At 38.9% G+C, this 25245-nt stretch overlaps 3 protein-coding genes across 6 annotated transcripts in view; 2 read left to right on the top strand and 1 right to left on the bottom strand.

The window, feature by feature from the left end:
* Positions 1-320: 320 nt before the first annotated feature.
* klhl31 (kelch-like family member 31) lies at positions 321-4561 on the bottom strand. 3 transcript variants are annotated; one of them, XM_067609933.1, is made up of 3 exons: positions 4406-4561; positions 2184-3389; positions 321-2084 (listed from the first exon to the last, which is right to left on the bottom strand). In XM_067609933.1, exons 2-3 carry the CDS (start codon positions 3356-3358, stop codon positions 1352-1354), a joined length of 1908 nt encoding a protein of 635 aa, XP_067466034.1. In that variant the 5' UTR covers positions 3359-3389; positions 4406-4561; the 3' UTR covers positions 321-1351. The 3 variants fall into 3 exon arrangements, with proteins under 3 accessions (XP_067466034.1, XP_067466036.1, XP_067466035.1); XM_067609935.1 differs by having other exon boundaries at positions 2184-3386; positions 4406-4509; XM_067609934.1 differs by having other exon boundaries at positions 2184-3386; positions 4402-4481.
* A 953-nt stretch (positions 4562-5514) lies between these two features.
* Positions 5515-11408, top strand: eloal (elongin A, like). Of its 2 annotated transcripts, none has more exons than XM_067609932.1 (11): positions 5515-5650; positions 6752-6808; positions 6908-7020; positions 7131-8031; positions 8116-8212; positions 8289-8456; positions 8546-8643; positions 9458-9638; positions 9874-9988; positions 10619-10722; positions 10968-11408. In XM_067609932.1, the coding sequence occupies exons 1-11, from the start codon at positions 5573-5575 to the stop codon at positions 11027-11029; spliced, it is 1974 nt and encodes a 657-aa protein (XP_067466033.1). In that variant the 5' UTR covers positions 5515-5572; the 3' UTR covers positions 11030-11408. The 2 variants fall into 2 exon arrangements, with proteins under 2 accessions (XP_067466033.1, XP_067466032.1); XM_067609931.1 differs by having other exon boundaries at positions 5516-5650; positions 8113-8212.
* A 2997-nt stretch (positions 11409-14405) lies between these two features.
* Positions 14406-25245, top strand: part of lrrc1 (leucine rich repeat containing 1) — a 28111-nt gene continuing 17271 nt past the window's right edge. The window contains exons 1-3 of the mRNA XM_067609929.1: positions 14406-14653; positions 14745-15002; positions 24553-24670. Of these exons, the coding sequence (XP_067466030.1) occupies positions 14844-15002; positions 24553-24670 (277 nt within the window). The 5' untranslated portion in view covers positions 14406-14653; positions 14745-14843. The remainder of the gene's footprint in view (positions 14654-14744; positions 15003-24552; positions 24671-25245) is intronic.

Below are 25245 nucleotides of genomic sequence, written 5' to 3'. Positions count from 1 at the left end.
AAATGAATCCCTCACTTGTTCCTCCTGGTCCACTGCAGTGAATGCTGGGAAAATCTGTTGAAACAAAATCCTCACATTGCTGTTTTCACAGCATGGTGACACTTTTCAGGCACATTTAGTTATAGTATGTGCCAATATTTACTGCACCACACCTTTTTCAATACTCAATACTAAACAAAATGACTAAAATAGGTGAATAGATATTACCTTTGTGAAAATGGCAAAAATAATCATGTCAATCACAAAATTAGCAAAGGAATTTAAAATCTTATGATAATGACCACGTATGTTTTGAATAAATGACCACGGCTCAGGCTGACTTACACTTCATCTCTTTAATTTAAAAACAAACAAAAAGGACATGAGCAGTCAGAGAATTCATAAGTACCGACTTCCAAGAAAGCTCAGGCTGACAACGTCATTTCCAAGTTATGTTTTTCTTTTTTTTTTACAAAATAGTTTTATTACTGTCACATTTAAACCCATTCAAGCCTCATCATTCCAACATTTTCCCAGCAGAATCTGTTTTCCTTGCACCGATAGTGTTTATGACAATCACAGTATAGGACACAAGACTACTGAATACTGTACATGAAACACATGTAGAGAAACTGCAGCCTCACTGTGAAGTGTGTTAAAACACTAATGAAAACACAAATAAAACCTACACCTGGTAGGTGATGCCAACATTTATTCCAGCTCCAGCTTTTGCTGCTTCTCATTCTGTTCAAGTATCTCAGAATCACAGTAGCTAAAGTCACCTTAATTAGGACATCCCTCAATATCAATATATGTGATGTGAACAAACAACACAGTATTATTAGTTTCATGGCACTGTGTAAAAAAAGATTAATTTCAATAACAGTATTCATTCTCATTTTAATTCCTTTTATTTGAGCTTTAAAGTACATTTTATATGTTATAGAAAAAGGGCTAATGAAATTATCCCATCTGAATTGGCCCCAAGGAGAAATTTCTGTCTAAAAATTATAAAATTGTTGTGAAACACATTCATATGCTCAGTTTGTCTCTACCATAAAACATTATCCATCATTAATGATACCAAATACACTAATTAAATATACTAATTATTAAACTATACTGAATATAGATGTCCAGTAAGTTTCAAATTTCTCCTTTAACATGCCAGCTCTGGCTTCAATTTGCTTAATTTGCTTTTAATGTAATCTTTGCATTTTACTCATTTTTGCTTATCTGAGAAAGTTGATGACCATTTAAACTGATCCTCTTAGCCCTCAGAAGAGGACCATTGGTAGAGTTTAGATGTATGCAACAGACAAGCTGGAGACCTTTAGACATGTAAACTACATCATCCTTATGATCTAAACCCTTATATACTGACTGGTGCAGAGGAAACTGAACTGGCTCTAGACTCTCGTGTTTTCCTTGTGGGTATGGTGACGACACAGCATGAAATGCCGACTGTAGCTTCTGGCAATTCGTCATCCTCAGTCCATTCATTGAGGTCAGGGTTGTAAACCTGAATGCATTTCTTGTACTTCTTCTCACCCTCATTCCAGCCTCCGAGGAGATACACCTTGTTGTTCAAAATGGAAACACCGGCCGTGCTCACTCCTGTGTGAAGAGGCGCACAGTAGCTCCACTGCCCGTTCTGAGGGTTGTAAGATTCAACGGCCAGGACATCTACCCTCTCCCCACGACCTCCCAACTGACTGCCACCGATGACGTAGGCGCGGTCTCCAACCGTGGCAGCACAGTGCCAACCTCGAGGTGTGCTCAGGCTGGTCTTGTCCTGCCAGGTATCAGTGGACGGGTCATAAGAGCACACGGCTCTAGAGTAGGCATTGTTGATGTAACCTCCGGATACAAGGATCTTGCCCTCAATGACAGAGCTGGCATGACAGCAGCGGGGCACCTCCATCGGTGCCTTCATCTGCCACTGGTTGGAGGATGGCACATAGCACTCCACAGATGCCTGAACACCGTCAGCATTTCGCCCTCCGACAGCAAACAAGAGGCCATTGAAGGTGTTGATGCTGAAGTGGGTGCGCCTTTGGATCATGTTGCTCAGATGAATCCAAGTGTTGAACCGGGGGTCATACCTTAAGTATTTGAGAGGGATTTACAGTTATTTTCTAACTCCACACAAACTAATATGACAAATGATGAATTACAGATTTAAAGTGACAATTAGTTCTTACCTGCAAAAGTTGCTGACAGCGTGTTTCGCCTGGTTCCTAGCATCATTCTGGTCCTCACCACCTGCCACATACAGGAAGCCATCCAAGACTGCCACACACTGATTAAAGCTCTTAGCTGGCATTTCTGTCAACTTATTCCACACATTATCGACGTCCCTGTAGAGAACGTCTTTGCTGAGAGATTTCTCTGTCAAGGCTGGGCGTCCACCAACTGTGAGTATCACCTTGAGGCCACCGCGTACCTTTGTTCTGCGTGACTGAAGGATATTCTGTTGGTATGGCAGCAGATGGTAATTCATGGCGTCAACAAGGAGACGGTGGCACTCAGAGTCTTGCATCATTCTAGGCACACTCTGGACATGATTTACCAGGTCTTGGGCAGAGATAGTGCCAAAGCGGATGTGAGTAAGGAGATCTGCCGCATACTTCAGCCTCTTCTCATCAAAGTCCAACCATTTCATGGCAATCTGGAAGGCTGTGACCTCAGAGGGGAGCTGCAGGGAATCATCTGAGAGGAAATCACAGATCTGCTCATAGGTGAGCTTCAGGAACTGCTCCATCTCAGAGAACTCGATGAAGTTCTCCCGCATGAACTTCTGCGCTGCCACCTTGGTTTCTTTGAGGTTGTAGGCATCAGCAATATTGGCCACATACATGCAATTCTCAACGCTGAGCTCCTGCATGAGGAAATCGCTGCACATCTTCACTAAGGTGCTGATCTGCAGCAGCATGGCTGCGGCAATAGTGCTGCCGATGCTGTACAGCGACAAGGTGAGCTTTCCAGAGTATGCATATGTGATTGCTGTGGCGAGGCCGACAGGCGAGAGGTCATTCAGGTCAATCTTCTGCAGGGCTGAATCCTTCTTCAAGATGTTTCGAATGTACTCGCTGCAGGAGGCCATGACAACCTTGTGGACGTCAAATGACTTTGACTTGGTGGCAACTGTTAGATCACAGAGGAAGCTGTCTTGCCTCATGTGGCTCAAACCTTCCAGGAGATTTGGGGCATACACTGAATCTGTCACTTCAGTTGAAATGCAGTTGAAGCCGTTTCCTCCTTCTAACAGTGTGTTCAGCCCGTTGATCTTGTTGATGGGGCTGTCCTCAACCATGATGGTCATTTCATTTATGTCTCCTTTATTCTTTTTGGTCGTCTTGCTCTTTTTGGGTGCCATGGCTGTTGCAGCAGAACACAGCCCAGACCTTCTGAAAATATAAATAAAAAATGTCAGATTTTGAGGAAAATGCACTACAGTTCAATGATAATGCACAAAATGCACCATTCATCCAGATAAAGTCATGTGTCAGTGATAAAATTGTGTAAAAAATGCAAATTGTGGCAGGTAGAGTATGAATTATACTGTAAAAGAATAGGCCTAGATTTAACCTGGTTTCATCAAATGTTATCATATTGGAATAAAGAGGAGTGAAAAAAAACAAAGTCACATTCACACGACTGAACTACATTAATATATTATTAAAACTGAGATTCTGCATTAACTTCATTAATTTTGAAGTGTTGATGTCCTTGTACCATGCCCGTGTACTGTTTTCTTTTCCCTCATGTAAGCAATAATGACAAATCCCTGTAAAGGAGGAGGGTTGCCTTACTTTTTGGAGTGAGTAAAATGTATCTAGGCACTACTAGACACTGATACCTTTGAAAACATGTGTGGTACCAGGTGATGCTGGAGGGAGTGAGTGCGTCAACATGCCCCTCTTTGCATCTGTCACAATTTATCAGCAGTATGTCCAGGAATAGCAACGCTGGACAGCCCAACCATGACGTTCCTTTTATAGACTTTGAGACATGAGCAGCAGGCCTCATGTCCTCTGGCAGTATAAGTTCAAATTAGGGCAAATATTTATTTATTTATTTCTATTTTCTTTCTTTTATTTAATAATTGTACGCTTGTCCTGAGTCACTCTGCAATCAACACATTCTACAAGATAAAATATTTGAATAAGAAGCCACTTTTCACACTATTTACTTACCACACTTAAGTACAAAAAGTGTATTGTCATCCGGATTATGTGTTTAAACCCTTTTTACTAAAAGGGAAACAGCTTCAGGCAATTTATTCACCCTTTGGAGCCCAAATAAGTGAGAAAATTGCAGATTTTCCATTTTACAAAGACTGACAAACAGCATGCATTAACTGCCAACGCTGCCTTTTCATGGCTAAATTGCAAAGATTCAAGCAATGGATAGCACAACTTACCTGAGAAATGAAGTGAGGCTGGTGAAGAAGGAACTTGTGCCTCCAGTTACTGGAGAAGGAGAGAGAGACCAACAGTTACCCCTGCTGAAAGAGACATGCAGCAAACTCCTCCTCTAGGGGAGTGAGTGCCAATCAAGTATTGTGCAAGGCATGTGGCTGAGGGCAGGGACCATACACCCCCAACCCCAACATACAGTGTCCCACAATAGCCTCCAATCAGTTGATGTCAACATACTGCATGCATGAGCACGATGTATGTCCTCAACTGGACATCATATGAAGAGTGTCATGTGGCCATCCATTGTTGGGGAAATTATCATGAACCCTCACTGGTGCAAAGAGCAACTTCCCTTAGAATACAATTTTCTGGTATCTCATTTGTGAAAAGGTACAAGAACAAATTATGTTAAAATTTAAAATGATTAAAACGGCTACGTTGTTGGCTGTGCTCTAATAGAAGACATAAATAGAGGATGGCAAAGTTTAATTGACAAGCACCGATTTATCACACACATATTTAATAATCTCCTAAAATGCAGATTCCTACAGCTCACTGTGAAGAGGATATACAAACGTCTGAGAAGAGAGAAAAAGCATAAGAATGACACAAATACATGTCCAAGTAAGATTATAGGAATGGTTTCTCGGCTGATGGGTTGGTTGTTGAAAGCTGAAATATGTAAAGAGTGAAGGTGTAATTGTGACTCCCTGTATATCAACAAGTTTGTAAAATAAATGTATTTTCCCAAAATATATTTGATCAACACTGCTTTAAGAGTCATGATCATTTAAGGCATCTCATTGGGCAAGCTCCCTCTACGTTATAGACGAAAGAAAAACGCATCATGCCATTCATAATGATTTTCAAAACTGTTTCTGATAAAAGGGAGACATCTGTCTGTGAATATGTCCCTTCAAAGGACCAATTGCTCCCAGAGAGGCCCCTGTAGATAAAGGTTTGGGGGAAGTGTACTTTCTTTATTCAGATTATGTTCTCTACAGCAGCAATATGTTCACACATAATGATGGATACGTCATTTATTCACAATCACACGTCACATCAGTTATCTCGTATGTTTTCAGTCATTGCTTCCGCCCTTTATAATGGTGTCATCAGTGGGCACGCGCTGCCCGGTGTGTGTAGACGGCTGCACGTGAGTCACCGTGATGGCCCGCAGCTCCGATGTGCTGAAGAAAGTCCTGCGGTTCAAACTTCAGCTCACAGACACAGCAGAGTCTGCTACGGTAGCTACAATGTTTTATTCCTGCACAGGCCACAGCTGAAGGACATGACATGACGCCACACTTATGTGCGCAGCTTTGATTCATCTCTCTGATTTATATTGCTTACCATGACACAGCCAATGATTGATGATTTTTCCCTTTGAGTTTCCTCCCTTCTGCTTTAATTGGCTAAACTCCACCGCTTTTCATTAATGGTTTTGTCTCGACACCATTTGTGTTGTCGCAGTGTTATTTTTAGAGACAAATAAAATGCTACCGGTGGACAAGTTTAAGGCTAAATTGCTCCCATGTACGACCAAATTTCACATCTGCTATGCTTACCAAGACGGATAGCAAAGATCCATTCATTTACTATCTGGTTAATATTGTAAATATTAGTCTACTACCACCTGCTGTCATATTGGACGCTATAAAAACGTGAACTGAAGAATAGAAACAGGGCAGTCTGTCAGAAATCTTTAGGGTATGATATTTTCCCCTCTTATACTCATTAGCTATCATTGACTGTGTGTGGAGAGGGGCTGATTGAGTGCTGTTTCAGTCAATGACATGTGTGCTTCTGCCTCGCAGCACTTTAGTAGGGGTCAGGCTGTATAAATGGGAGGTGCTTTGCTGCTAAAATTGGCAACTCCTGCAGTTGTTCAACTTATGGCTGCTGTCCATCAGCAAGTGAAGGTTGTGACGCTCTGCATACTTCTGTAAGTCAGTTCTACTTGTAGGTGTACTAATAAATTGGCCAATGTTAATATATTTAAATCAACTTCCAAATGCTCAGCTTTAAATCACTCTGTTCAGTTATATAGAGAGGGTCTATATATCAGGCGACAGTAGCGTTATCCATTTATAGTTCACAGTAAAAGGAGCAGCCCTAAGTGGGCGTGTGAGGTTCCCATACATAGCTTCTGCTCTGAATGCACAGTCAGCCACTGTGGCGATCCAAAACCAGGACTGCCATATTTGGTGTGTCAGGTTTTGTTCAATTTACCAGCAACTTTTGAAACCACGTTCAAGCACACGAGACATTTGCCCAAATACGTTTGTTATAAAATACACAAAAGCGTGGTAACGTAATCAGACATGTCTTTATTCATCTCCTTTCAGGTTCTAAAAACCTTACAGAAACTCAAGGATCTGGATATCACATTAGACATTCTTGCTGTAAGTCTCTGTTTCAAAGAATAGATAGTGTGGTGATATGTTGGCATGTGAATTTTGGATCTTCATTACTGCACTGACTGGTGTCTACGTGTAAATTAGGAAACTGGGATTGGCAAAACTGTTAACTCCCTACGCAGACATGAAGAAGCTGGAGAATTTGCCAAGTCGCTGGTTAGAGGATGGAAAAAACTGGTCCCTAAGAAGCCTGTCAGGTGAAGTGAATTTAACTGCTTACTTTTACTAACAATATACGGTATAATACAATTGATTGATTGTTGTGTATTTGTTTGACGTCTTTATCTTGAATTTCTCCTCAATTCAGCCTCACAGAAGATGGGGACGTGTCAGACAGCATGTCTGTTAAAGACAAACTGGATGACCAAAATTGTCCAAATGATGGAGGTTTGACAACAGAGGATTTAAACAATAATTGCTTAACATCACATTGCAAAAGTCAGGAAACTTCAAATGAACCTTTATTTAAAATGGGCAAAAGAAAAGCTGATGCGGAGAAACAGTGTGAAGAGCAGAAAAGAAAAAAAAGCCAGAATGAAAACCAGAATATCTTGGAAAATGATGAAATCTTGAGCAAAAAAATTGAAATCCATGATCATTCCAAGGAGAAGAAAAATGATGACGATGACCGTGATAGTGTGCTTGGAAACAAAAACTCAGGGGACACTCATCAGACATTCAGGCCTGACTCCAAGGAAAAACTGGAAAGCGGTTCTGATTGTGGAGGTTTTGCGTCAGAAAAAGAGTCAAATAAGAAATCAAAGCCATCAAAAGAATCGCCAAATGATGGCAAAGAATATTTTTCATATGAGTCCACTGTCAAATACAAAAAAAAGTTGTTCAAACTGACCAACGTTGAAGAGGACAGATCTTCAGGAATATCAAGTAGCTCAGAGGCCCAAAACAGAAAAAGGAAGAAAACAGAAAAAGAGAAGCATGTTGGTCTTAAAGAGTCTGAATATAAAGCACATTCAAAACCCCAAAACAAAAAAGCCAGAAGAAAGCACAAAGACAAGGAAAGTGACATCAAGGAGCCCTCTATGTCTTTTGAATCTTACTTGAACTATGACGAGAATGTTTCCAAGAGGAGGGAACGATCAGGAGCAAAGACACCTGCCAAAAAAATCAAGACTGTAGTAAAAGAGGATCCTGGCCTGAAACCTGTCAAGTCACCAGTGACGTCTGTAAATGTTCTCTCTCCAAAAAAGGTATTCACTGATCTAAAAGTAAAGCTTTTAGAGAGCAGATCATGATTGATTAATATTGACTAATAATCCCTCATATTTTAGAAGTTTAAGGAGTCCGTAATGGACTTGGTCAACATCCCTTTACCTGCAGTTCTGCCTGAATGTGAAAACCCATCCACTGTTGAGTACTTTGAGAGGAAAGGTACATTATGAATAACACACAGCTGTATATTCACAACGATTACTCGGTTCTTGACACTTCTCCATTTGTCTTAAAGTCGAGAAGGAGTCTGATTTCTGTAACGTCTCTGAGGAGTCCGCAGTCTTCACCGGTCAGCGTCTTAACAGGAAGATGCAAGTCTACTCCGGCGCCAAGACCATCTTCCTCCCAGCCATGATGAGCTTGTACCAACAGTGTATCCGCACACTGCAGAACAATATTAACTGTAAGTACAAAGCACAAAGGAACCTTGTGATGCGTTTAATGTCTGTCAGGTTGTTGGATTCATATTTAGGTCCAGGGATCTTTTCTCAGTGCTTCATGAAACTGGTGGAGTCCCTTTTGAAATCCTTGAGCCGGTGCTGGAGAGGTGTACCCCAGAGCAGCTGCTGCGCGTTGAAGAATGCAACCCAGTAAGAATGTGAAGTATAAATACATTTAGTGCAGACGTACACTTAGTGGCCACTTTATTAGATACACCTGCATAGCAGTAGGGAAGCCCCGCTAATGCCTGAAATTTACACTCAACAGAATGCTGAAATAATGATTTTGAGGTTTTGAGTTAATGTTGACTTGAAAGCTTCATGCAAGTAAGATTTAACAAGTTGTCTTTCTGCACATCACTGTTGTACTGAGCTGTTAATTGCCTACTTATGGCCATGATGCAACCATATCTGGCAAGAAAAATCCTACCACATTTATAATATGTATTGCATAGAATACTACTTGACATCCTGACCTCATAATAATAATAATAATAATAATAATAATAATAATAAGCTTTAACAATTAAGCAGTAAAATCAGACAATTACAATAAAATAAAACAGAAAAATCTACCCCATTATAAGATTTAAAATAATAATAAATAAAAACAATAAAACAACAGTAGTAATAAAACAGATAAGACGTTGGATATAAAACAGTGTGGTAACAATTAGATAAAGGCCTTTTTAAAAAGATAAGTTTTGAGAAGTTATTTAAAAGAAGTGTCCTGCTTTATATGCTAAAATGATTTGAAGGAGCAGGTTTACCTACAGCAGCCACTGAGCATATGTCAGTTTATTCTGAATTTACATTTCCAGGTTTTGTAAACTTTGTGGACTTTGGGTTGAGCTGAGAACATGGTAGACATATAGCAAAAGTTGTGAATAGAAAGAGAGACTTAGTTCAAGTGTACAGGTATTTTTTAGTTGTTTGCATTGTATTTATTTGTTTGTTTCCACAGATCTACATCGGAGTGACAGACCACTTGTGGGGGAAACACTGCCAGAGGGACTTCAAGGACTCCAAACTTCAGGAGTATGAGTCGTGGAAAGAGATGTACATCAGACTGTCTGAGGAGAGGGAGAGGAAACTCCAAAGGCTGACAAAAAGCATCGTCTCAGCTCATTCTAATAAACCCAAAGGTGTGTACTGAACTCGACTGTAAAACTTGTTACAAATGACTGTATCAGAAGGTTGGCAGGTGATCCAAAACACAGTCATAATCAAACATTTTGTCAAACAATCCTAAATACATCCACTCTGATATAAAATTAAAATATTAAAATGTGAAAAGGCACTTTACAGGCACCGTATACTGTAGAAAAACATTACTTAGTCCTTATGACGTTCTGTGCACTGTGACACTTTTTTTTTCAGGTCGGCAGGTGAAGATGGCATTTATTCACACTGTTGCCAAGCCACCGAGAGATGTGCGAATTCAGCAAGAAATTCATGGAACTGCTGTTCAGCAGCCTCATCAGCTCAGGTGCAGGTGGGTCTCAGCATCCTAAATACAGAGAAATTTCTACTCTGTTTTTATTAGCTTGTGATTTGTTTCTTGCCTTTATTTTTTTTTCATTTATTCATTTAATCTAGGTTGTTTTCCTAATTGTAATGTTAATAAACAAATCAAAATCTGTATGGGAGAATTGTTGTAGATTTATCTTTGGTCAAATGTGAACACCTGGTTAAGCCTTGTGCTTAAACTGCTCCTCTTCCACATAAAAGCCCCTCAACTACAGAATGATCACTCAACAACAGCAGCTTAGGAGGGTCATAACCTGTCGGAGACTCATGTGATAACAGTGGGTGAAAAGCTTTTGCCGTGAGCTTAGCCAAACACAGGAATTGGAGCAATGTGCTGGATAAACTGGTTTTATGCTGGTTAGAGACGGCCTTGTGGCCTTTGTTGTCAACTGTTGCTACATAGGATGTTATGCTCACTAGTTGTAGTGTAACACTGACATACCTAATGTTGTAGTAAATTTAAAAAAAACCCTAAAGCTGGAGCAAGTATTTTAAAATAAGTAGTTAGAGTAATTTTTGTGCATCATGTTTGTTTTTGCAAACTTCTTTTGACAAAATCATGTGTTGTGCTATTTATTATTTCCTCAATTTACAGCGTCAAGGTTCAGGACAACAGATCAAAGCTAATTACTGAGCCCACCAGGTCCAGCAGCACCAGTTCAGGACCAAACAGTACACAAGACCCTCGCAAAAAAACCCGTGAGCCAACAAGAATATTGTAGATGCAATGTTGTTGTTCTGATGCAACTTCCCAAACCTGTCAAACAGGCCTGTTTAGATATTTATGTCAGTCTTTTGTTTTGTTTTTTTTCATCCTGTCATTGGATTCAAAAGTCAGGCTAAAAGCTATACAAATAGATTCAACCCATGTAATCATTATAATTGACATTTTATTTGACCTTACTCATGTTAATCGAGATTTTTTTTCATTGTTGTTCCCACAGGAGTTGCTCCAATGATGGCAAAGTCCTTAAAGGCATTTAAGAAACAGCTGGGACGCAGATAAATGCTCTTCTATAATCTGGCTGTTTACAGTTTGTGGATGTGGGAAAAGTGCACTCTATCATTCATTAACTCTGGACAATAGTCAGCCTTTGTTCACCTTAAATTACTCTCTGTTTGCCAAACTATATAGGCAGTCACCATGTTTTTTTTCTCTCAAAATTTGAATAAGCTTCACTATTAAATAGACGACCAAAAATGCAAAATCATGTGATTTGATATTTTGTTTTTCAGCCTGTTTGAGCTAAACAAGGTCAAGCTTGTTGGTTATTAAAAGGGGTGTGGCTCCCTCTAGAGGATGTATAGAGAAGTGGTGTACTTTCTGTATTTCTCATTTCATCACATACAATTTGAGATGATCTCAATAAATGACACTATTTTGATATGAATGCATTTTTGATATTTCTCTCACCTCTTCTAACACTAAACCAGTCAAAGGGAACTTCAGAGTGGTGTTACAAATGTTACAACTGATTATGACAATAATACAATAATACAATACAGTAATTTCATATCTTGTATATTTGAACAGGATTTTAATGTTTATGGTCAAAGGGTTTGTATAAATAGATGAACTGTACTTTCACTTCACGCTGTTTGTGTGTTTAGAAAACTGGAATCTATAAAAAAAAACACATGGACAGATATCGAAGGCGCATCTGTTGATCCATGTTCTTGTTTTGTCAGGTCCAAATTTGTTCTCACTCACCTGGTTTTCAGTCAGACAATTTTGAAAAACCAAATACTTCTACAAAATGTAAAGAAAGTTCCATGTCAGCCAATTATAATCCTTTTGTTGTCATCTTTTATGGGAAAGGCATCTGCTGGCTGCCACTTCTCAAGGACCTTTCCTGTCTGTTTTTGTTTTTCTGGATATGTTTGAACAACTGTTTTGAGATATTAGGAGGAAGGCCCTGAAACTGCTGCAGCCTTCAGCACCACCTGTGGCAGCCTGCTGAGACTGCATCGTTAATCCTTGCTCATGTTTAATTTATAGGTTTGAAAAAAATGCCAAACTTCTAAAATGTAGATTCCCTTTGAGGCCTCTCGAAGCACAAGGCAGAAGGTAAGGATTTGAAGATTGTGAAAAAGCAACCTGTTTATAATCGTACATAAAGGTGAACATATTGCAACCTAATAGTGACCTTTTGGTAATTGCTAAAAATCAGAATGTCCAGTAGAAATAAAGAGCTACTGGCTTACATCAGAGCAGGAGCCTAACTAACCTTGAAGAGGGTGTAACATGACCTGAGGTGAATGAGGCTGTCGTCCCACAAGGGGACCCTGGCACAAAAGGCTGGAGCTGAGCCTGACCTCTGACCTGGAAGTAAGCAACATAAAAAGAAAGAAAAGGGATCAATAAAGGATGACATGAGGATGGTTTAAATTAGAAATTGAAATCAGTGCAACAGGTCTGTACAACTCCATCATGGGGGCTCTGTGCAGGACATGACAAATTATTGGACAATTAGTGGACACATTCCCAGTTGACGTGGTAACTCTTGAACACTACTGAAGCTACTGTTTTAAAAAGTAAACGGGCATCGCTGAGAAAAGATATGGAGACACATTAGCAGGCCTGCTAACATTAAACGCAAACAACAGCCAGATGCCCCAAAAGCTTTTTAGCTTTTAATCTGCGGTTGGTGTATGGTACTGTGTATATAATTAATTGTAACTTTGTTAGGGAATAAAGTAAAGCTCTGTATTAACTGGCATGATAACAGCAGTAATGTGAAGCTGCTTTAGTATCTTATCTTGTGGTTCTGTCTTCAAGAGGGTCCCTGCATGTGCTGAAATCTAGTTTTGAGACCTACATTATTTCAGCTGCTTGTCCTTACATGGTGCATATTCTGGTGTTTAATCATATTACCCCAACAGCAAACTTGACACATGTCAGTGTAGTTTACTATACAAAATATACATAGTATATGAGGAATGGTTTGTTAATGAGAGCTGAGCAGCTCACTTTTGTATTTAGGTTACCCTAACAGGTTAATCTGGCTTTGTTTTTTTGTTTTTTCATGGCATACTATTTCATAATGTACCAACTGACTGATTACAATTACCCGCTGAACAGGTCTATAATAATTCAAACACATTCAGGTTTCCAGTGGTGAAAGAAATAGTGAGATCTTTCATGTAAAAGAAATAGCACAATGTAGAAATAAGTATTATTAGTAAAATGTACTTAAAGTATGGAAAGTAAAAGTACTCATTATATAGTGGAATGACCCCTGTCAGTATTATATTGCTAGCTAATTGTTAATACTGATGCATTAGTCGACTGTGTAAGCAGCATTTTGATGTTGTTTGACATTGCAGCAACTGAGGTGGAGCTAATATCATGATCACTGCTGGACTGCACTGTATTTTATGAAGCATGTATGTCATGGTGGACTATTGCTACCCATTGCTTCTCTTTCTTTCTTAGTGTGTATGTTTCTTTCTTTCTTCCTTTTTCATGTATGTTTTTTTTTTATTGCGTATGTAAATTTTTATGCAAACACTGCAACCCAGTTTCCCACTGGGATTATAATTACTTTAGGCTGTATACTGGGTAGGTGGGTAGTTTAATAAATAACAAAACACCATAAAATACGTAACATTGGTTTTGAATAATGATATACAAAAAATTATAAAATGATATTAATTTTTGAATGTAAAATCTTTATAGCTGTCAGATTTTATAGCTGTAAACTCAACATAATGTAAATAAAGTATCATTACCCCTGAAATGTGGTGGTAGAAATATATAGTAGAATACAATAGAATATTAAAGAAGGCTATAGCAGTGTTTCTCAATTTTTTTCACATCAAGGACCCCTAAGTGACACAAATAACACCACAGACCCCCATCTAATAAGATTTTTGCTTTTAGATGTTTTATTACAGAAAGTGTATGAAAACAATGACCCAAATAGTCACACATTCTGTCACTGTGTTACTTATTGATGGAATAATAGTGCAAATAAATTATTCCTTTTTGCAGGGGACCTCCTGAAACCCCCTCAGGGCCCCCTGGGGGTCCCCGGACCCCACTTTGAGAACCACTGGGCTACAGTACTGTAGGGTAACTTATGCTCCATGATTGGGTACATCTATTAGTCCACATTATGTGCTTTAGCTCGCTTTTTCTAGTCATATTTTTAATATACTTTACTACAATTAAATATTTTTAAATTCGCGCTCCAGGTCCAGAGTTTTATGCTCGGTGTCCTCCGTCAACCAGGGGTCCCCGGGCAGCTGTCAGTCCTCTCTGCCCGGTCATGGCGGACCTGCACGGGACGGGGGACGGGACCATCCAGAGGAGGGACCGGAGACCGGAGGGAGGAGCAGCCTGGGATGATGACGTAGGATCGGAATGAGGGAGTGAATGTTCCGGGTCAGAAACTGGACGGGAGAGGAAATAAACTCCGGGACGACACGAAAAAAACCGACAATGCTACCCTCCTCTTTACACTGAGATGTAGTCTGTCTTTTTTACGATAAAAAAGAGGGATTTTAAAACCGGCGGGGGGCGAGTGGAGAGAAAAAAAAATTAAACAGGTGCCTACAAACTAACCAAAGTGAGACAACGACGGAGAGTAATTCCCATGTTCGTCGCGACCTAACTGACGTTAGCTCGGTAACGTTATTTACGGTTTGAGTTGACGGCGCTTTGCTTGCCTGTTTTGAGTTTACGCTTTGCTTGTGTTTGACGGTGAATTTATTTCCAGAGCTGTCCCGCCGTAGCAATCTGTTGCATCCCCTCCTCCTCCTTCTCCCTGCTGTTTGTTTATCGCCCGGGTACGAGATTTATCGCCAGCTCCTCCGTGATGTTCCACTGTATACCCCTGTGGCGGTGCAACCGTCATGTTGAGATGATCGATAAACGTCACTGCTCCCTGCTGTATGTGCCCGATGAGATTTATCGCTACGGACGGAGTTTGGAGGAGCTGTTGCTGGATGCCAACCAACTCCGAGACTTGCCCAAGGTAAGAAAACACCCCCTCAAAAAAAAAAAAAAAAGAAAGAATCAGCTTCCGCTCACTAGCTAATGTTAATGGCTGGTTCAGACACGGGGCACCTTTTTAGCTTGTTTGGTCACATGAAGTAGTTAAAGCGGTTCTGACACAGAGCTGCTAACTGAGCTGATCAGCATCCCGTGAGAATCTGGTGGGACCTGGGGACAATAATTACGCAAGATCAGCAAGGCAGGCACCCTGTGTAGGTGGAAAATTTCCCCTCAACTACACCTCCCACAACAGGTTAACCAAATGCATGTGCAACAGTCTGGGTTTTGCTCATAAAACATTATGTTGTTGTTGTTGCAGTCACAGGTGTCTCAAGCTGGCCCGGATTAACACTGTGTGGTGCCTTAGGGTGACCACTCTTTACACGTAAAGCAGTGAAATTTACTACGAGTATAAAGATTGCTAAAGTACAGGCTCAACATATACAACAGAAAAATGTATGACACAATCAAAACACCTTATACCATAGATAGCCATGGGCCTACAAATGCAACACGTCATGCTACATATCCGTATTTACATCAGCCTGTCTGAGGCCTACATGCAAAACCATTACAGAGTATGTGTCACACACCAAATAAGGCAAGCCCACAACGAATGTTGCAAGAAACCATTTCAACAGCTGAGTGATCAGAGAGCGCCAGGTGTGGTGATGTGAAGGTATAAGGAGCAGCGCATTTAGAAAATGTTTTGCATTGCATAGGCTATTAGAAATTATGGTTGTTTTGTTGATCTGTTGTTTTCAGAGATAGATATTAAAGGAATGAAAACAGAGTAATGATTTGAGTTTCATTTCAAAATCCACAAATGAAAAGGTATTTTTCATTTTCTTGGTGAGACACAACAGATATGACATTTATAAAGGACTTGATTTTCCTTCTCGCCTTTCAAAAATAGAAAATAAAATAGTTAACTCATGTATGAACCGCAGCACTCAGGAATACAAAGGTGCAGCCTACTTGTTCCACACAGAAAGTGGATTAGTAAAATTGTCTTTGAACATATTTCTTTTAGCAATGAAGTGTAGGCCTACTACTATTATTACTGAAATAAACAGCGTCTCTCTCCACGCCTCCATGGTGCTGAAAGATGCACGGCAGGGGCTACTTTTCAACTGTTTTCTTATTCTTATCATTCTTATTAATACGAATAATGATGAATAAAAGCTAAATCAAGTGCTCTGCTGTTTCTGACCACGAAAACTTTTAACGTTTTTCATTTTTTTTTCACGCCCCAGCAGGGCACATTAGCTGGTGGCCCTGGGCACTTGCCCAATGCCATATATGGATAATCCAGCCCAGGTCCCAAGCATTCATCGCACCCCTAAAACCCAGGGTTGGGATCATATCGAGGCTTTGAGTTACAGATCGGCAGCAAAAAAGAAAATAAAAGGAAGACAACTTTGCTTTCCATTTATTCTATGAAACATTTAAAGCAAGGAACTTTTGCCCATGTTCTTAAATGAAAACAACATTCAAGACGTCCATTGTTTAAATAAAATCTAAAATATATAAAATATTCAATACTCAATTGTTAAAGTTAAGTGCAATATGAGGCATGATACTTTCTTCCTTTAAACGTGGTAGTGAAGGAAACGACAGCTTGTGTCCATGTCATGAAAACTTGATGAAAACTTACAAACATGTACACGTCTTGTCCTGCAGCTTGTTGAATGAGCCACCATACAAACATTCACCAGGGATCGCTAATGTCAGTTAGCAGCTAGGTAGCTAAACAGCACATAAACATATCTGCAGATGTCACTTCAGACCTGTTTGATTCTGATTTGGTTCTTATTGTTTAAAATCCCTGTAAGCGACATGCTGTCTGTCCAACAGCAGTTTGTTTACTTTGTCTCCAATAAGACATTAAATTTTGCAATTAATCTGCGGTTCACATGTGTGCCAAACCAATGGGAGGCAAGCCATATGAATCACGGATCAACTATGTTCTGTTACACTAGTACTGCAAAGTCCTGACTTTGTGTTTGATACTGTTTGTCCAACCTGTTGGGGCAGGTGATCCCATGCTGACGTCAGATACACTCATGACCTTTTGTCCCTAAACACTGATGCTTTCTGGATGACAGAGAGCATTAAATACTTACATTTTCAGAGAGAAAAGAGTTGGACAATATTACTAAAACCAGATATAGGGCTGCAACTAACGATTATTTTCATGAAAAATAATCTGCAGGCTTTTTTCTTGATTTATTGATTAATTGTTTGGTCTATAAAATGTCAGAAAAGAGCCCAAATTGATGTCAACAGTCTAATACTTAAAGATATTAATTTACCATCAGAGCAGACCAAGAAAACCAGCAAATATTTATATTTGAGAACTTGGAACCAACACATTTTTTTGGCATTTTTGCTTTAAAAAAAATGACATAATTGGTTAATCAATTGTAAAAATTGTTAGTGAGTAATTTCTGTCGCTCCACTAATTGATTAATCAACCAGTGATTTCAGCTTTAATCAAATGTCACAATATTTTTTGACTCAGTGGCTTCATATGGTCAAAAGGGCTTGACTAATTGTGCCTTAGAGCAATATTTATTCAGAGTTAAGATGATATCAAATAAGAGAAACATCATGTGGATTCGACTGCCAAGCAGGTAGAGGCGTTCACTGTTCCAAATAAGTGAAGATATTTGTTTTTCTGGTGTATAATGTAAAGCTTCAAGGTGCATTATTGACCTTGGACATGGTTGCAAGAAAAAAAGCAAAAAAACACTCCATCCTCTGATGAAGGCCATGAGATGTGGTGGAAAGCTCCTGAAAATTTCCAATACCTATAATGTAGCTTGTGATATGACCAGGAAAATACACCATATAAATGAAAAATCTCTATTTTGATATGATCTCTAGTCGCATGTCACAAAATTGAGATGTATGTTTGCAACTAATAATTAATCTGTCAAATATATTTCTAATCAATTGTTTGGTCAACTAAATGTCAGAAAAGAGTGAAAAATGGACTTTAAACTTTCCCTGAGTCTAAGATTAGATCTAATCAACAGTCTAAAACACAAAGATATCCACCTAATTGCCATATAAAACAGAGAAAAGTAGCAAAAAAATAAAGTGGATTGGTACATTTGATTCATGAGATGATCGAATACCACAGTCATCATCACAGTGTCTCTATTTTTGTTTAACAGCAAACGCGTAGGGGGACTGGTGTGAATTACGGACCGGTTCGGTGAGGTGGGGATACTCAAGCTCAGCCTTCTTACTTGTGACCTTAGTGCTCTGGATTAAGTGGGATACTAAGGATTTGCATGTTATTTCCCATGGGCTGGGGTGGTTCATTCAGCATTTCTCTCTGTCAGGGCTTGAAACTGAGGATCCCAGAGTCCTGACCTGTGCTGTCTTTCTGACATGTACCCTAGAGCTGCTGAAGTCAGTTAAAGGATGACTGACTTTGTGGTTTCGCAGCATATTCCCTTTAACCTCAGCAGCCAAACCGGTTTTGTCGTAGAAGGCGCTCCGAGTTAAGCCGGAGAAAATTAGGTATTCTCACTGTAATCTTCAAAAGCAAGGAGGACATTTGGTAATGTATTTGGTTTACAGCTGTGCCTGACAATTGGATGGAGTACGGTATAAAGCTTAGACCAAATGAGAAGCTCCCCTGACCTCATATAACTGAAGGCACAGAGGGTCACATGTAAAGCTGATTGTCTTGAAGGACTATTTTGTGCCTTTGCTGACATTTCTTTCTTTTGCTCACAAATGTGTAATTTTACGAAAGCAATCCCTCAACCATGAATACAACTAACTTTGGTATTTGTCTCAGTAGAATTTACAGTATACAGTTTATAGAAGTTCATGGATGGGGAAAAAAAATAATATTTTTGGGCTCAGCATGTCCATAGAAATTTGATGGAAAAGAGATTATGTGAGCAACCTCCCATGGCTGTCTGTGTGACACTGCTTACTTTGTCCGTTGCAGAAAAGCTCAGGAACAGGTATTCTGACTGAAAACAAAGACAGCATTATGCGTGTTGTTGTCGGCTCACTCATGCCATTGTATGTGCTAGTGTATTCTAATGAAGTCATAATGAATCGTTGACCTGAATTCGGGAAATACAGACCTCATAAAACAGTAAACCGACAGACATAGCAGGCATTACACCTGATAAACTAGCTCTTTTTTTTCCATAGTCTGTGCCTGTGAGGATGTGTGTAGCAGCAGGTGTATTCTCATTGTGACAACACTCTGAGGAACAACTGAGTGACGATGTTATAATCTCTGCGCTCAGTTCAGAAATATTCTAAGTATGTTTAGAAGATAGAAGAGGAACTGTGTATTATGCTCTTTGGCTTGTCACCAATGTCATCAATGCTTGCTGAGTGAACCCAAGAAACGTCCAACTGGATCAAACTTTGTATCAGTCCAGCTCACTGTGTGGCTTTACCACATTTACCTCAGAGGTGGCTAACTGGATAAACACTGACCACTTATTTTATTATTGTATTGACAGTGATGCAACAATGATGAGACACAGTAACATATCTTAAGTCAATCATTTCAACCAGCAGACATATAAAAACACGCACAAGGCAGTCTTAACTGCGAGATGAAACGGCAAAGGTGTGTTTTTACTGTAACAAGATGAGGCAGGTTGAACTGGAGCAGATAGTTTCATGTGTTTTACAGAGAAAAATCTGCTGACCAAGTCGAGCAGATATGAAGCTTGCACTAGTTTGTTTAATGGCTATGATTTATGTCTCTTTTGTTTGTGAGACTGTTTTATTTCTTATTTGTGCTGAGGCAGAAGAGTGAATTAACAAACGGTAGCTTGTATCTCTTCTGTTTATTCAAAGTTTCCCTTAAGCATGTGGCCCTCACGGTATGTACCATCAGACTGATTTGTAAATAGGAGTTGTTAGCTCACTAAACAGCAGTCAAAGTGACGAACCATCTCAAGCAGCAGGCTGTTGAAATGCTCGTGCCTGTTTGCCCAGTTTAAAAATTAATGCATTTTCTACCGAACTCAGCTCTACTGAGACTGTAAGACAGAGAGATGTTGCTGCTTGTGGCAAAGAGCCTTGAATGATTGGGTTTTCATCTGTGTTAAGCTGTTGAAGTGAAAACAACTCTTACATTTTCAATATAGCAGACGTATGCACTTCTGTATAATAAAATAATTTGATATTTTGTAATCGATGAATCAATTTCCTTGCATTTAATGTAGTTAGAATATTTTTAATTGTTCAGCATGCAGTTTATAAATGGTGGCAAGGCTAAAGCTGAAATGATAAGTCAGTTAATCAATTAAAGGAAAGTAGTCTAATTGGTAGCAATTGTTTAATCATATAAGTCCTTTTTTTAAATAAAAATGCCAAACATTCCAGCCACTCAAATGTACATACTGTATTTGCTGGTTTTCTTAAACATCTCTGATATTATACTGAATATCTCTGGGTTTTCGGCTGTTGGTTGGACAAAACAAGCTATTTAAATATGTCATCTTGGGGTCTTTTTTTTAAAACGTACACGCACAGTGAGAGCAGCAATGGAAGAGAAGAAGCAATATCCTGTCTGAGACAGGAAGCTGCAGGGTTTATAAAGTGTGTGAAGTGGTAAAGAAAGTGGCCGTATGAATCCCAGAGCAGGAAACTGGTTGAACTGACTCACTAACTCTCAAGTGATCTGCAAGAAGAAGTTCTTGCAAAAAAGACCCGTCATAAAAGTAGTGCAGTGGTTGTGTTTAAGACCATTTTATCTCCGGCCTACACTGTGATATAAAGTATAATCCAGTTTGAACATGTAACATATACATAACCTTATTGTGAACCTTTTAATTTGACTCCACTAAGCAGTCAACACTGATGTCTTTTATTTTGGCTCTTTATGGCTGTCATCAACATAAGATTTTGTTGATCATGTATGTTTGTGGGTTTTTATTTACCAGAAATATAAAAGCACAACAGCCTAGAAGTTATTGGCACGGCCATGTAATCATTTTGGTTTCTAAACCACAAGCTCACATCTTCTTTATATTGTGTGATAAATACATCTATTCAGCTGGGCTTTTGTGAATGATTTTATTTTGTAACCCTCTTTTCACAAACCACCACCGGTCTCCTGCTTGTTCTCCGACAACCAGTGCTGAAGGTGAAACTGAAGATTCAAACATTTACTCGGGAGTTAAGAGATTGGTTAATGTATTCTTCACTCAGCCTGTTTTGAGCTTTGTGTGTTACACGGCTGATTGTTTGGGGTGTGGCGATGACACTAACAGGAGGAACAGGTTCTCTGTCAGTATGCTGATAAAAGACTCAGAAATTTGTGAGAAGACTGATAATACATAAGAATCAGATGTGTTGCTCTTTGATCTTTTGATTGTCTTCACCGTTATAAAGAGGATTAGAATGGGACAAAAGCATGTGGATGAAACTTCCTTTGTTTTCTTGAGTTTTGAGTCTGTGATACTGAAGGTTTCATAGTACCTGTGTTTGCTTCCTGCTGTGTCATAAGGGAGTGGCAATGTTTGTAGAAGTAGGAAGTCTGAGAGCAGCACCATGTTAGTATAATCAACCCTAAAACTGATCTTATGTTATTTCCTAGTCTGTTACACTTCAGGCTACATTTCTGGAAATGAACAAGTCTGTACAAGCCAAGACTTCCTTGATGATATCATCAAAAGACAGATCTTTTAGCTCTGCACTTGTGATTGGGACTTGGGACACTGACATAGCAGATCGAGTCTGCACCTGAGAGATGTTTTTCTAAGTGAACTGTGAAAGTGAAATTAGTGTGACTAGGATGCTCAGAAAAACATTCATAACTGAGTGCAGGTTTGTTTCCTTGATGAGATGATGGATTAAACGTTGTTTGAACTGTCTTAACATGTACATTGTGTTTTAGGGTGGAGTTTGACTTTTGGACTCTCAGGCTTTATTGTGCACACATTATTGAAATGTCTTGCATATCTGGATTAGTTCTGCAGATATGATCAGCCATTATAAGTCTGTATTATGTGCTCCATATGATTATAGCTTTTTTCCCTCCCAGCCTGCATTATACACCAGGGTTTCTAGTTTAAAGGCAGTATAGTAAAATATTATTGGTAGTGGCACAAGTTCATCATAGTCTTGCTGAGATCCAACAGCCTCCAGACAAAACATTAGGGCACTACCCAAATTAGTCGAGTGTATTTTAATTTGTCATGTTCTTGTGGTTCCTGCTTTTTCTTTTCTATAAATACTCAACATTATTACTGATGTTTTTGACAACCAACATTTCAAGTCTGACATTTGACCTGTAACAGTCCTGTTGTAATGCCTTTGTTCATCAGCTTCACACAGTCAAACAAACAAAGTGTACGTCCTCGTCATAGTTCACTAACAATATTCTAGTTTCATGCATGGCAGTTAAAAGCAGTGTCAGCTGAAGAGTCAGTTACACTGGACTGCAGTTTTCACTTTAGCAGACATTTTAGCTTGTCTTAGCTTGGAAATGATACTATTAACAATGGCTCAGATCCATCATGCACTATACTTAAACAGAATGGGATTCAAATGTAATTAATGTTATTAATTACTTAATTAATTCCTTTACTTTGCAACGTGTCAAAACATCTGCTGTGGAAAAAAAAGTCTGTACATGAGGTTTTGTCAGCATCTGGTTCAAAAGTAGTTTAGCAGTCTTCAGTCTTCATCACCCTTCTCTATTTCCATCACAGATAGTTTTGTAGTTTGTTAAAAAAAAAAGACTGTAAAAGTTTGTAGCCTGCTATGCTGTTTTCTTGCATTGCAACTGATTGGCGTTTAAGGGGAACTCATCAACAAATCACTGTGCACTTACCTGAGCATACAGCTGTAGGACAGTAAGGTAGTACAAAGGGGAACTAAAGGGTAAAACTGGTTCAGTTTCATCCTAAAAGTTAAGACACGTTTTCTCGCAACCTGAAAAGTTTGACCTTTGAATGAAGTGTTACTTTACAAGTTTTGAAAACCATACACCACCCAAAACCCTCTGAGTATGAAACAGGTGGCTGTAAAAAGCTGTTGCAGCTTGAATTCATGTCATTTACAAGTGTTTCTGATAGCGACAAAAGAAATGTAGGAAAGTCTGCTTGGAATACGCAGCCAGTGTTTGGTTCCTCGGCTTGTGCTTGTGAATAGTTGTGTATTTAGCCATATTTAGACAAAAATATGTGTTTGCAACATACTGCATGAGCACACAGATGTAGAAAGCACTCAGCATGACAGCAAATATTTGAAAAACAACTTAAGCGACTGATGGATTGAATAGTAAATGTAAGGTTTTAGTATGGTAATAGCAGTGAAAATACAAAGGTCAGAGGAGAAATGGTTTCACTGTTCATGCCAAAACATTAAGGGAACCTGAGGCGGTATTGTTCACTACCTGCTTCACCACCAAACAGGCAAGGTTCTGCCCGCTCTTGTTATGGGTGTCAAGTATGTGCATGTGATAATTGGTTTTTTTTAAAGCGTGCCAGCTGGATCTTTCATTCTCAGAAATTGACAACAACGACGGATCTCTGTAGCTATCTGTGATCATGTCCACTCCACATGAATGTATAAGTTACTTATATATATTATATCTGCTGATCTGAGGGCTGATATTCAATCTCATAGCGTCAGAAAAGCACAGTAGAGGAGAGACAGACACAACTAGGAGTGTGTTGGGAGAATTGTTGAATATCTTTAAATAAAAGTCAAAATATCTCACATTAAGGACGTTTGTTGTTTTAATTGCAGCTTATTTATAGTAGAGGGCTGAGGGTGGATGTGCAAACATTCATTATTTTGTCTGCAAATTCAATTGGTCAACTTACATTTTTTTGTTATGATTTAAGGGTGCAGAAATGGAGCAAAGACTTAAAAGTAAATGGGAGAGAAAACATTGTTTTAATGTAACTTAAGACGAAAAACAATTTGAAGTCATTAATCTATAATATATAACCAAAGGATCCACAAGAGTTACACAGTCAAAGATAACAAAAAGATTTCCAACTTAGGCAGTCCTGTCCACAACTTGTCAGAAAGAAATAAAAAAACTAAAAAAACTAGTAGCTGGCTAACAATAATAAAAGAAAGCATGTTGAGGCCACACACTGGCCTTCATCATTGGATTCATGTTCTCATGCTAAACCCTTTTGACAAGAAGAATGCCTTAAACTGCTGTCATTTTCTTGCTTTTTTTTGTTCCAGAAATCCTCTTAAGTCATCTACAGTCATTTTGTCAAGTTCTTTCTTGCTGTCCAAATACATTACAAGTTAAAGTTGCCACATCACAACTGATAATAAGTCTACTCAGCTGTAAAGAGCAGCCATGCAGTTATCATGATGTAACTGGTGTAATGTTATACAAGACAAACAGAGAGACTAAAGAAAGAAGTACTGATTGTTTCTATTGAGGATATATGAGAATAATAACCATTAAAGGTCTCTGCATAGTCGTGGTTCACCTTCACGTATTTGACTGATTAAACCTTTTATCTTTTTTACTAAATATGTTTCTTTTCACTTTTCAGCCATTTTTCCAGCTGGTGAAACTAAGAAAACTTGGGCTGAGTGACAATGAGATCCAGAGAATTCCACCAGAAATCGCCAACTTCATGCAGCTGGTAGAACTGGATGTCTCTCGAAATGGTAAGACAGGAAAACACCGATACACCACAGCATTTAACATTGATAATGTATAGTTTTTTGCGAAGATTATCATAACACATACCCATTTGTTACATATTTTATTTTTAAATATTGTGTATGCAGCATTTATAATATTAATTTCTCCATATTTTCTTCATATCTGTGAGAATATGTTTGTACAATTGAGTAAGACAGCACTTAATTCAACTAATGAATCACATTGACAGATTTACTCCTCATCAGTGAACCTGATGCAATAGACGAGCATAATAAAAATATGGTTTTCATAAGCCAGAAACTCTAAAGTTGTTTGTATAGGCCTTGGACATATTAGTTAAGATACACTGGTGGAGTTTCTTCTGCAACAGAGCAGCTGTTCAGAATTGTGACTGTAAAATGAAACCAAATTCAGAAGGCTTATTAAGTTAAAAGAAAGGGCAAACAGTCATGCACACACACAGTTTTGTTTGTGTCAAGTCATAATAAAGTGGTAGTGCTTGAAATGACAAATCTTTTTTTTTTTATGTATGTTTAATTGATTATATCAGGGAGTGAAAGCTGGGTAACATAACTAA

This window comes from Thunnus thynnus, chromosome 14 (assembly GCF_963924715.1).
Source record: "Thunnus thynnus chromosome 14, fThuThy2.1, whole genome shotgun sequence".
NCBI lineage: Eukaryota > Metazoa > Chordata > Actinopteri > Scombriformes > Scombridae > Thunnus > Thunnus thynnus.
Note: the sequence above shows the minus strand (reverse complement) of the source record. Positions and strands in the feature narration are given on the sequence as shown.

Coding starts and splice junctions, on each gene's coding strand:
- klhl31 (XM_067609933.1), bottom strand. CDS start 3,358: ATGGCACCCAAAAAGAGCAAGACGACCAAAAAGAATAAAGGAGACATA. Junction 2,085..2,183: donor GCTGTCAGCAACTTTTGCAG/GTAAGAACTAAT, acceptor CAAATACTTAAG/GTATGACCCCCGGTTCAACA.
- eloal (XM_067609931.1), top strand. CDS start 5,573: ATGGCCCGCAGCTCCGATGTGCTGAAGAAAGTCCTGCGGTTCAAACTT. Junction 9,989..10,618: donor CCTCATCAGCTCAGGTGCAG/GTGGGTCTCAGC, acceptor CTCAATTTACAG/CGTCAAGGTTCAGGACAACA. Junction 10,723..10,967: donor AGACCCTCGCAAAAAAACCC/GTGAGCCAACAA, acceptor TTGTTCCCACAG/GAGTTGCTCCAATGATGGCA.